The sequence below is a fragment of the Panthera uncia genome, chromosome E3 (genome assembly GCF_023721935.1).
Source record: "Panthera uncia isolate 11264 chromosome E3, Puncia_PCG_1.0, whole genome shotgun sequence".
NCBI lineage: Eukaryota > Metazoa > Chordata > Mammalia > Carnivora > Felidae > Panthera > Panthera uncia.
In genome coordinates, this window is record NC_064815.1 from 19,719,107 (window position 1) to 19,731,476 (window position 12,370).

Below are 12,370 nucleotides of genomic sequence, written 5' to 3' on the forward strand. Positions count from 1 at the left end.
AAAAATTTTTTTAAAAAATGAGCAGGATGAAGGATCACCACAATAATCATATGAAGGTGCATTGGGCATTTTCAGTGGGGTTTAGGCTTTCAGTTGTATTTCCCTTTTACTATATGGTCGTTTTTAATTGTTTTCAGCAGCAATGTTAGATTCTCAAACACAAATTATTATCACGATTTTAAAGTTATAACATTCTCTTGCTTTTGGGGGAACTAAAATGATAGCTATCATTGTATAGAATGGAGACAGGTAGATGACCATGCTGAGAACCACATTGCTTGCCCTGGGGAATAGAGGCCAGTACCAGGCACATATAAGATCCCTGAGGCTCAGAAAATTTCTCCAAGTACTTTTAATATTTTGAGTCCCTTAGGAATAAGTTCTGTAATTCCTAGGAATTTTTCCTCTTTTCCATTCTTTGCCTGCTCCTTGGTAAGAGCAAGCAGTAAACTTCTTTGATTATAGCATCTCAGATATTTAGTATTGACTAAAATTTCTTATTGGTACTGTCAGTGTTCAGGGCTTCCCATTTTGCAACTGATGGAGGTTTGTAAAATAACTAGGGCCTTTGGAATTTACTGTTCATAATCTTAAGTAGTTTTGGAGGCATAGTGAAAAGGTCAGGTCAGTTCCCATTTTTGCATTAGGCAGCTTTATGACAAAGTCCTGTAAGTGTCAGATAATGATAGCCAACAGTATCCATTAAGACAACCTCTTTTATTTTTATTTTTTGTAAAACATGAGTCCATTTAAGGTAGCATGCCCTGTCTGTTATTAAAGAGGCTCCCAGGAAAAGGAATGAGGAGACAGAAGTATGCTCCTGTTTTTCATTTTCAGTAATTGATGTCCTTTGCTCAGTAGTGACACAGTATTGAACTTTTAAGGATTCCCTTTGTAGCCAGCATTGGAGAGGGATTAAAGCAATGAGTCTGCCAATATGTAATCACTTCTTTCTTAACTTTGGTCAGACCTTCTCTACTTTTAATAACTTCGGATTCAGACCCCTGTGATTTTTCCATATGTCACTAAGCCAGATCATGGTAAGCGTTTGTGTGGCCTGCATGCCCTCAGAAGCTTGTTAACTGAAGTCAACAATATCAAGTAAAAAGTAGCTTTAAGTATCTGCCTGTAAGGCTGGGTACAAAGAAAGCTATGGTTCCTGCCCTTGAAGGTCTTACACTCAACGACAGATAAGACCGATACTGATAGATACAAAAAGCATATAAACCCCTTTGATGGTGAATTTCATGGCATGTGAATTATATTTCAGTTTTTGAAAGTGCATAGGCTTTGAAACAAAAAACGTGTAAATAACATTCCAGGGGTAAATACAAATCCTGGAATAGTTAGAGAAAGTTAATAGTGGGAAAATTTGGTCAAAGGATTATTAAAGGGAAGTTTCTTTCTTGTTGCAAGTTTATTGAAGGGAATGAATTATGAGACCCACTTGAAGGGAGAGGACAGAGGTTTTGGAAAGAGCACCATCTGGGCTCGATGCATAACTGGCAAATAGGATAGTAGATCAGAACGACTTAATGAAATGAGTCCGTGAATTTGAGAGAAGTGGAGAATGAGCGGTATTCATGGAAACTGATCAAGAAGGCGAAGAAAAAGAATCTGCAACATACAGTTTTCTTGGGGGTTGTGCTCCTTTGTAAGGGCTTGGTTGTTGTTGTAGCTCTGCATTGCTTAAGGCTCCCTGGCTAGGGAGCTTTGCCCATGCAAGGCTGGACTTTAAACTCACTCTGGCTCTTGGAGGCATAGGTGAGCTACTGGTGTGGCTTTGTGCCTTTCTAGGAAGGCTTGAGCTTTTTGGGGCTGTTTCTTGTTCCTTAGGAAACTTCCGTCAGGGAAGTGACGACGGGAGGTGGCCTGTCGGCACGGACCCCATGTGGCGGCGACATTTCAGCGGTATAATTCTTGAACGGCAGAGTTCACGGGGAAACTTAAGTCTGAGACCCCTTCTAATTGCCCTGGGCTGATGGTACCTGACCTGAAGCTAGAGCTCATTTTGTTTATTTTCCACTAAAAACTGTTTGAAGAGGGACCAGTTTTAAGTAATTGAATGTTTTCAGGTTATTAAGGATGGTGTCCAGTCCATTTTAGAAATAATCAACTGACAGCCTATTGTACCACATCATTCAAATCATTGCTAGACCCCGTGATGTGTTGAATTACCCCATCTATTATCGATTGTAAATTTTATAGCATGACAAGCCTGACATGGGCATAATTTTTTCCCTATTGTTTTTTGTTTTGTTTTTCAAATTATGAAGGAACCTCAAACCAGTCACACAGCTGTATGTCAGTGTGGATGCTAGCACCAAAGATAGCCTGAAGAAAATTGACCGCCCACTCTTCAAGGATTTCTGGCAGAGATTCCTCAACAGCTTAAAAGCCTTGGCAGCAAAGGTAAGAATTATGACATCTTTAAAAGGGGGGGGGGGGGAAGAAGAAGTGGAGAGAGGTGGTTTTTAAAAAAAAAACCTTCAACCTTGTTTTAGACTTCCACCCACTTTGATTATTCAATAAATATTTATTGAGTTCCTCTTAAGTTTGTAGCACTCTGCCTTTTATGTATAATTTGTCCTTCATGTATTTAGGGAGAGAGATACATGCTCCCAAAGTTAATTAATAAAACATGGTAAAGTAGCAGTTCATAGCTACCCTAGAAGAGATACCAGCAAATAGTATATGTTTATTTTTTTTATTTTTTATTATTTTTTTAAATGTTTATTTATTTTTGAGACAGAGAGAGACAGAGCATGAATGGGGGAGGGGCAGAGAGAGAGGGAGACACAGAATCGGAAGCAGGCTCCAGGCTCTGAGCCATCAGCCCAGAGCCTGACGCGGGGCTCGAACTCAAGAACCGTGAGATCGCGACCTGAGCTGAAGTCGGACGCTCAACCGACTGGGCCACCCAGGCGCCCCAAATAGTATATGTTTAAATACGAGATTAATTTTCTTGAATTTCTAAGACCAAATTTCCTACCTGTAAGGGACTCAGCCTCAGAATTTCCAAATGTAATGCCTTTTTCTTCCAGCATTTGCCCTCTTTTATGTCTTCTCTTAGGTCATATTTACTTTCCTAGTCTTTTATTTTTTTAAAGTTTATTTATTTTGAGAGAGTGAGCACATGTGAGCGGGCTGAGGGCAGAGAGAGAGGGGGAAGGAGAGAGAACGGGCAGGGGAAGGGTAGAAGAAAAAGGGGGAGAGAGAGAATCCCAAGCAGGCTCCCAACGCGGGGCTCGATTGTATGATCTCATCCGTGAGATCATGACCTAAGCCAAAACCAAGAGTCTGACGCTTAACCGACTGAGCCACCCAGGCACCCCTACTTTCCTATTCTTTTCGACCTAAAGTAACCTTCTGATTCTTCTTTTCCGTTAACACCATATTGTAACAGTTGGTATTTTCTGTTAGTTCTGCCTCTCTTCTCTCATAGCCATTCCCTTGTCCTGTTCTCTTTGCTTTTGCCTTGCAGTCCTTCACACTTTACTCCAACATGACAGATAATGAGAGTCACCACAGAAGCTTCAAAAATTACAATTTCCTATTCCTAGTGGCATTTGAGAATCTGCATTTTAAACATCGCAAGTGGCTTTTGATGTGCCGGCCCCATCTGGGACTCACTGTCCCAGAAAACCTCCCTCTCTCTCCTTTGCCCAGCCCTTACTCACTTTGCCATTCCTGACCCACCCTGTCTGGCCCCAGGAAGGCCGTCCTTCCCTGCTTAGGTTGGTGTCTCTGCAGATGCGCCCACTACATTTTCCAAGTCTTTGGTTACCTCCCCAGAGCCGAGATTGTCCTTTCTTTCCATTTCTTTGACTTGTAGAAATTGTGTGTGACCTTCCATGCTCAACTTCATTATTACCTCAATTTTGAAGCCTTTTCCAGTTGCAAACAGCTGCCCCTGTCTCCCTTAAGTTTTATATCTATAAACACACGTTATTTCTGCTGTTTTATCTCAACTTCTCTCTTCTCAACTGAATTCCTTACTCATGTCTTAATTCCACACGAAGTCTAACACAGCACATCTTATGGTACTTGAAAAGGGTTTCTTGAAAGAATAAATGGGTGGAAACTCAACAGAACTCTGTTGTGGTAAGATGTATACATACATTTTCTGGGCCATTCAGATGATTAAAACTCCCCCTTCCCCCATTTTATGCTTGAGAGGTTAAATCAGTGCCTTTTTGGGCAATTAGCACTGACAGTATTTAGGTAATGCGAAATAGGCATTTGGTTTCTCATCTGACCGGTCTTGGATTATTTAGAAAGCTGGCAAGCCAGGTGCTTCTTGGTCTCCTAAAGTCTCTTCGTCTCTGGACTTCACCCTCAGCTCTATCCCCTCTACTCATTGCCGAGACAGGAGATACATGGCGTACAAGTCAGAATGCACTTAGATAGAAGCTAGACAGCAGGAGCTGGCATTATCGGACCCATCTGAGATTGTTACCTAGGCTGTATTCTGAGTCAGATGTGGACGATGAGAAGCAGGCATTAGTAGAATGGCTTAATAGCTTCTTTTTTCTTTTGGCCAAAATTTTCCACAAAATGTATTCTTACTTGGAGTTATAAGCCCTTAGATGTCCTATTCAGTTGTAAGTACTCTGGGTTGACTCATTGAGAGTAATGAAATAATTTAAAGTTGTGCAGTATTTTCTGACCTGTGAGCTTCTTACGTGTAACGTCATAAATTGTGTCCATGTAACTCTGGTTGGAAGATTTTCCTTGGGCTGTTAGACTATCCTGGCAGATTAGGGCAAGTGCTTTCTAAGCATTTTGTAGCAATTAGAGTGCATGTTTCTTATTGTGTCGTTCATGTTGCCATTTAAGAAAGATCTGTGACAGGGAACTGCTCTTAAATTAACTACATCTAGCTATGTTACTTCCTTCTGAATATCTAATATTACTGGTACAGTAGATACTATCAAGAAAGTTGTGCTTTACTGCTGTTTAATACTCAAAAATAACACTTATGTTGCAACTATACTTATTAGCTAGGCTCCAACATGTTATTACTGTAATCTGGCATCATTTGAGTTTTTAAATAAAACATTTTAAATGAAAGTGACTTTAGATACTTTAATTAGAACATCTATGCATTTATATTATTATCTTTATTGCCTGTTTAGGCTTTTAGTACGTTAGTACTTTTTGTTATTTGTTTTAGGCTTAGCAAGGAAAGGCATTAGAATTGAAAGAATTTCTTGAACTTTATAAACAGAAAAATTTGATTTGTCCCAAGATTTTCAGCCTGTTTATGAGCTAGTGTAACCCAAAGCAGAAAGAGGTAGGGTATTTGGGGTTTTTTTGTTTTTTGTTTTTTGTTTTTTTTTACTCATGGCTAGTATAGTATTTTCATTTCTGGATCTTTATCCTTTGTCAAATTGTTCTGCTTCAAATATGAGGAGAGAGATATATTGGTACTTGAGTATATGGGGCTAAAAAGCAATTCCATCAAGGTAACACAGCAAAAAATGTGTTAGCTTCAATTTCCGTCCACGACAGCTACTTGTCACACAGTTGTTTTTTTTTTTTTGTTTTTTTTTTTTTAAAAGAAAAATCCATCTTGTAAATGACAACACTGACTGCCTTTGGCAGGAGACTTTTATCAGCTGTGTGACCAGATGTGTTTCTGCTGCACATTGTTATGCCAGGTTGAAGATCCAGCAGGATAAGCGGTGGTATTGATATCCTTGAAACGTTATATTTGAAAAGAAAGGCAAAAATAGTTGTCTGCATTACACATTCTTAGATCTCAAGAGTGAACATTAGCACTCTTTTCCGCAAATGTGAGCATGCTCTGACCTGATGTTATTAGAGTTAATATAGTTTCATTGTTAAGAAGGGCTTATTGTACATTAATGAGGTAGATTTGTATCTAATAAGAGGTAAACCAGTGTATCCATGTGGCCCACAATTTGCAGCTTAAAAAACAAACATTTAATATTTGACTTCCTTATCTCTGATTATAAAAACATTATGTGTTCATTATGGAAACTCAGGGGACGTAAAGAGAAGTATAAAGAAGCAAGGAAAGAGGTTACTTCTAAATCCAGGACCTTGAGACACCGACTGCTAACATTTAAAGTACTTCTATTTAATCCTTTGGTGACGGGGAGGGGGAGGGGGGGAGGCTGCGTTTTTACATAGGTAACTCAATTTTGTATGTTGCTTTTTGTTGTTAACATGAGGTCATAGCATTTTTTCATGCTATTAATTTTTCTGTATGACCTTCGTGTTAAAGACAGCTTAGTTTTTCACCTCAGCGTGAGATCACAGAAAATACATATATTGGTTTCTGCACCCGGTTTCTGGCACGGAGCTCCTAGAACCCTTGTAGTGTTCTAAGTGGTAAGGCCGTCTTGTTTTAGTGTTTCACCTTTGACCCCATACTTAACATAGGGCTCCCCAAACCCTTGTAAATTCCTAAGTGATAAGAGAAGATCATCTCTTGTTCCAATGAGGTGACTCTGGGGGGACTCCTAAGTGGCTCGTAGATTGGGTCTCGTCACCAAAAAGATGAAGCTAATCAGAAGGCTGGAATTTTCTGTGGGTTCCCCGCCCCCCACCCCACTGTGCTTCCCCATTTCTCTAGAGAGGGGAGAGGGCCTAGAAATGGAGTAAATAACTGATCATACCTACGTGAGGAAGCCTCCATAAATCCCAGTAGGGAGTTTGGGAAGCTTCAAGGTTGGTGAACACAGTCACACCAGAGGGGTAACACGCCCCAACTCCATGGGGACGGAAGCTCCTGGGCTCGGGAGCCTCCCAGACCTCACCCTGTGTACCTCCTCATCTGGTTGTTCATCTGTATCCTTTCATAAACTGGTAGATGTAAGTAAGTGTTTCCCCGAGGTCTCTAATCTGCTCTAGCCAATTAATCGAACCTGAGGGAGGAAGGTCAGAAGCACACGTGATAACCTAGACTTGACATTGTCTAAAGTGTGCTGCAGTGTCAGAAATGAGTTAAGTTGTAGAACACCCAGTTGGTGTCACAGAGACTTGCTTGTGGGGGAAAACCGCCCACATGTTCGATGGCCGGACGTGTTCTGGCTTAGTGGAAAGGGAGACACATAGGAGAGAACACTGGTTGTTCCCTACTCACTCGGTTTCCTGCTTGTTGGCCAGTAGGGGGGGGGTCTAGTGAGAGTGTGTCATGTTCTGGCACACTTCTTCAATTGTGCGTGTCTGGCAGTAAAGTCAAATTCCTGTCTTTATCACACCCGAGAGGGAGCCTTGATGCCTGTGCTGCTCGTGAGTTGCGACATACACACGTTGTCATTTAAAACCGTTTCTGAAGTCACGTGCAGCCAGAGATGGCATGTCCTAGTCGGTAGCATTGCTATTTTCATTATTGTGTGTCTTACAATCTAGAGTATCTTAGATGAAATGAAAGAGCATATCTTCTCCCTTACCTCCTTTTTGGGATGAGCAAGTCTCCCCTCCATTGTTCTGACTAGTCCTGCTGCTTATTGACCCATTTTCTTTATTTCCGCCTCCCAGCATTGATGCCAAAGTCTGCTCTTCAGTCTTTGTCCATCTGGCTGTGGTCTGCATATGTTTTTTTATTGTCATCTTTTTTTAGGCTTTATCTTGCCCTTTACCTTCATCTGTTACCCATGAGCCTGCTCCATGGGACGGGCCTCCCAGGCTGTGGATTCTGTCCAGCCTGGGTTTTTTGGGGTTTTTTTTTTTGTTTTGTTTTAATTTTTTTTTTTAATGTTTATTTCTGAGACAGAGAGAGACAGAGCATGAGTGGGGGAGGAGCAGAGAGAGAGGGAGACACAGAACCCAAAGCAGGCTCCAGGCTCTGAGCTGTCAGCACAGATCCCGACCCGGGGCTCGAACTCACAAACCGTGAGATCATGACCTCAACCGACTGAACCACCCAGGCACCCCCTGTCCAGCCTGGGTTTAATGCCACCATACCCTCCTCTGCTTGACTAAAAACCATGTCCTGGTTTTAGCCACTTTTGAAATCAGACCAAGACTGCCGTGCTTGGATCTCTCCAGCGGTGTCATCCAAAGCCAGTGTCTACAAACTGACTGGTTCCCTCCAGTGCCAGGAAGTTCTGTCATAAGTACATTTTTCTCCAGACGTGACTTCTGCCTAAGCTCATTCTAGGGAAAGATGAACATGTTGCATGTTGGGTTCCTGTTGAGGCACTGGGTGATTGGGTCAGGCAGATAATTGCTTCAATCTTGGGGACTCAGGAACGTCACAGTAGGAACATGTAGGTGTGAAAGTCATCTCTGTAGCAGTTTGTTGAAGGCAAACAGGTGGACGGAATTGTCCAAGAAGGGTCTAGAGAAAGCCAAAGAAGGAGCTGTAGGGAAAACAAATTTTGAAGCTTTCAAAATGAGGAGCATATGGGGAGTGAGTCTAGGAAGAATTTGATAAAGGTGTTGGTGCAGTTTCATGCAAGTGTGGTATGTTAACGTACAATTCAAGGAAACAGTTTGGTTCCAGAAAGAGAAGGGGAACGTTAAGTATGATGAAAAAGAAACTTAGTCTATCAGTTAGTCTCTAATGACTATGGCAAAAAGAAGTACAGTGTTTTGTGTAGAAGCCATTGTGTAGTGGGTTGAATGGGGACAATAGGTATTAATGTAATAAATACTAACTTTTTGAACCAAGAGCAACAATATTAATGAAGAAATGAAAGGTATTTTATCAGATAAAAATTTATCTAAGCATATGTGCTAATTTGAAAATAAATATTACTGTAATGAAGAATATAAGATGACTCCTATGCCACCAGAAGTCAAAGGTGAAAAAACACTATCGCTATAATGCGTAGCTTCTGGAGTTTTAACTCTTGTGTGTATGTATATGTATGTGTATTTTACTTACAAAATGAAATCATGCCATACATATTTTTACAACTGTACTTCTTATTTATAATACCATATTTAAAATATTTACTTAAAATATCAACTTCTGTCAGCATAGATTAATTTTGCCTATTTTCTGGATATAACAATTTAATTTTGCCTTTGGCGGCCTTCCCTGACTCCCTCCTTCCCCCTCCCTGGTTTATATCCCACACTGCCCATACCCAGCACTTACAAACTTGAAAGATCCCTGAGAGAAGGCAGAGTGTATGCGAGGTCTTTGTGCCCACCATGGTATTCCCAGCTCTTAATCACAGGTCAACACACAGTTGCCAGATAACCAGAATGCGATTGATCCACTCCCGTCGTGATGTGTATTCAGTTGTTTCCCATCGATTTGTTGTGTGTAGTAGTTATGAGCTTGGGATTCTGAAACAAGACCACCCAGGTTTGAATCCTATTTCCTACCACTTCTTGGCTGTGTAATATTGGTCGTGGGATTCAGTTTTCTCTTCTGTAAAATGGGGTTGATAACAGTGTCTTCCTCATAAGGTCTAGATAGAAACACCTAAAAATATCATAGAGTGCTTGTGTTTAAATTTTAAAATATAACGCCCTCTATCACCAATCTTGTGTATATAATTGATTTTGGACATCTTAAAAAGTACAGTACATGAGGTGGTAAATACTAATGTAACTACCATCTAGCCTAAGAAATAAAAGGTTATAAACTCAGTTGCAGTCCCTGTGAACCCCTTTTCTATTATATTTCCTTTCCTTCCCTCTCTTGCAGTGGTAATCAATATGTATTTTGTGATTATTTTTCCATGCTATTTTTATCCTTCACTCTATTTACACCTCCATAAACAGCTGTTTTCCATATTTTAAAACTATTTACATAATAGTATCATTCTATAAATATCGTTCTGCAACTTTTCCTTTTTTTGACCATTTAAAAAATAAAATTTACCATTTTAAATATTTTTACATATACAGTGCAGTGGTATTCAATACAGTCATATTGTGTAACCATCACCAGCATCCATTTCCAGAACATTTTTATCTTCCCAAACTGAAACCGTATGCCCATTGACCAATCACCCCAGTCCTCCCCTCCTTGCAGTTTTTGCTTGTTGGTTCAATATTATATTTGTGAGATGTACCCGCGTTGCTACGTTTTGCTTTTGAGACACTGAAACTGCTACATAGCAATCCGTCCTATAAATATCCCACAAGGTACTAATCATTCTCCTGTGGATGGGCATTTAGGTTTTTCTGTAGTTTTCAGCTCTGCAGTGAATGTTAGTGAAAGTGAGGCTTGCGTACCTGTGCCGTAGTAGTTTCTTTAGGGTCTGCACCCAGGTGTGAACGTTGCTGGATTGTAGGGTATACACATCTTCAACTGGATTTTCCGTTTTTGTTGTTTTTCATAGTACTCAGGAGAGTGGCTGTACTTCAGAGGCAAGCGTATGAGAGTTTCCATTTTCTATCCTCACAAGCCAGTAGTATTGTTGGCTTTTAAAATTTTGCTAAGCTGATGGATGTGACTTGGCGTCTGTTTGTGGTTTTATTTTGCATTCCTCTAATTAGTGAGGTGAGCATCTTTTCATGTTCTGGGTCATTTCCTTGATCACTTTTACATACCTTGCTTATTTTTCCATTGGTTGTTTATATACATTTTCTGATTCTTTCTTTCAGTAATGGTCTTTCCCTAACGTTGGCACGGTTTGTTTTCTCACTTCCTTCAAGACTCCATTCAGATATTCTGTCATCAGAGAGTTATTCGCTGACCATCCTGCATAAAGGAGTTCCCCTCCTTGGTAGTATTCCTGTCCCTCTCCCCTGCCTGTTTGTCACATAGCACAGGTCACTACCTGACTCGTGTGTTTATCGTGGGTCTCTTCCCCAGTTCGAACATACGCACATACGCTCACAAGGGCAGGGACATTGTCTCGTTCTCTGCTGTATCCTTAGCGCCTCCCATCGTGCTTTGCCTTTAGTGCACATTTAATAAATAAAGAGAATGAATATAAGAACACATGTATGCTGGTATTCAGGTTTCCAGAAATGATTACCCCCCACCATGGGCTATGTAAACAAATGCTAGAAGGTAATAAAAGGACACCATTCCTCCAACTTTGTGAGCCTCCACAGGGTCGATACATCCAGTTCGTCAGAGAACCTAGAGAAGAGCGCTGCAGATTTCTGCTGGGCCAGAGACACTAAAGTTGATGAAGATACAGGTAACCACTCCTGGTTCTGCCCGGCTCCCCTCAGTACCTGCCCCCCACCCCTCCTGGCAACAACTGGATAAAAACTCCTCAGAACCAGTGAAATGGAGAGAGAAAATGTTCTGTGTCTGTGTCTCTCTTTGTACTTGACGTATATATTTACATACCATCAGATTCTCCCCTCCAGGGCGTGCAATTCAGTGATTTTTAGTACATTCACGAGGCTGTGCAGCCGTCACTACCATTTCGTCTTGGAACATTTTCGTCACCCCAGCCAAATTTCCTTTTTACTTATAATGTTAAAACACTTTTTTAAAAACGCCTTTGTGTTTCGTGCTTAGGTCTCCAAATACCTGTGTTTTTCTGGAAAGTGTGTGCTGCCTCCAGGGTCTACCCAGCAAACTCGCACAGGCTCGCGAGTGCGGCCCCTGCCGACCAGCAGCTCCCTGGGTGTTCGCCCCTGGGAGCCAGGCCCGCGCCACTCCAGCCTTGCTGGTGACACTGGAGGCTAGGTTCAGAATTGAAATAAATATAAGGCAGACCTTTGATCTTGCAGAGAGCGTTATTACTGCAAGTTTCTGTGTTTAATGATAAAGCGCCGACAGCCAGCATCTGTTAAATGATTGCCAAGTTCTAGTCCTGCTAATCGTTTATGTGCATCATATCGCTTTATCTTTGCACACTTCTTCTGAGGGAGATATTGATATCACCCTCATTTGACAGATGAGAAAACTGAGGCTTATGAAGTTGTTTGGCCTGTTACCTGTTCGCGTTTGCTTATCCTCTGTAGCCACAGTGGAGGTCACCCGTTTCTGAGAATCTGGATACAGCTACTGAGTATCAGAACCTGAAAACTGGTATTTGAACTCGGGTTTGGTTCCAAAGTGCTCCATTTTGTCAGTCAGTACTCTCTATATCCGGAAGATCGAAGTTAGTCCTGTTGCCTAAAATTGCCATTTTCCCTTCTTTTATTTATTCTTTGAACCGGGACAGTAAGACGTATTTATTTCTAGATGATGTGAAGAGGTGGAGATTTTCATGGGTCAGCAAAAGTTTATGAAAACATTACAGTTCTGTAGCTCTGTAATGATCTATTGCCAAGATATTCTAGCACCGAGGGAAGATTTCATCTGATCTGAATAACATCTTACTCATAATTTGCTCCTTGTTTCACATGGGAAGGAAGTATTTTTGGATTTAATCCTCATAATAATGTGTGATTCAGAGTGCTACCTGATGAGCTGTGAAGACTGACAGTAGTGTTCGTAATTTGATGAAATGTAGGTCCATATGTA

At 41.0% G+C, this 12,370-nt stretch overlaps 1 protein-coding gene across 1 annotated transcript in view; it reads left to right on the forward strand.

Annotated features, from left to right (window-relative positions):
- Positions 1-12,370, forward strand: part of LOC125928480 (S-adenosyl-L-methionine-dependent tRNA 4-demethylwyosine synthase TYW1) — a 212,648-nt gene that overhangs the window by 126,685 nt on the left and 73,593 nt on the right. Inside the window, exon 13 of the mRNA XM_049639186.1 lies at positions 2,277-2,412. Coding sequence (XP_049495143.1) covers positions 2,277-2,412 — 136 coding nt within the window. The remainder of the gene's footprint in view (positions 1-2,276; positions 2,413-12,370) is intronic.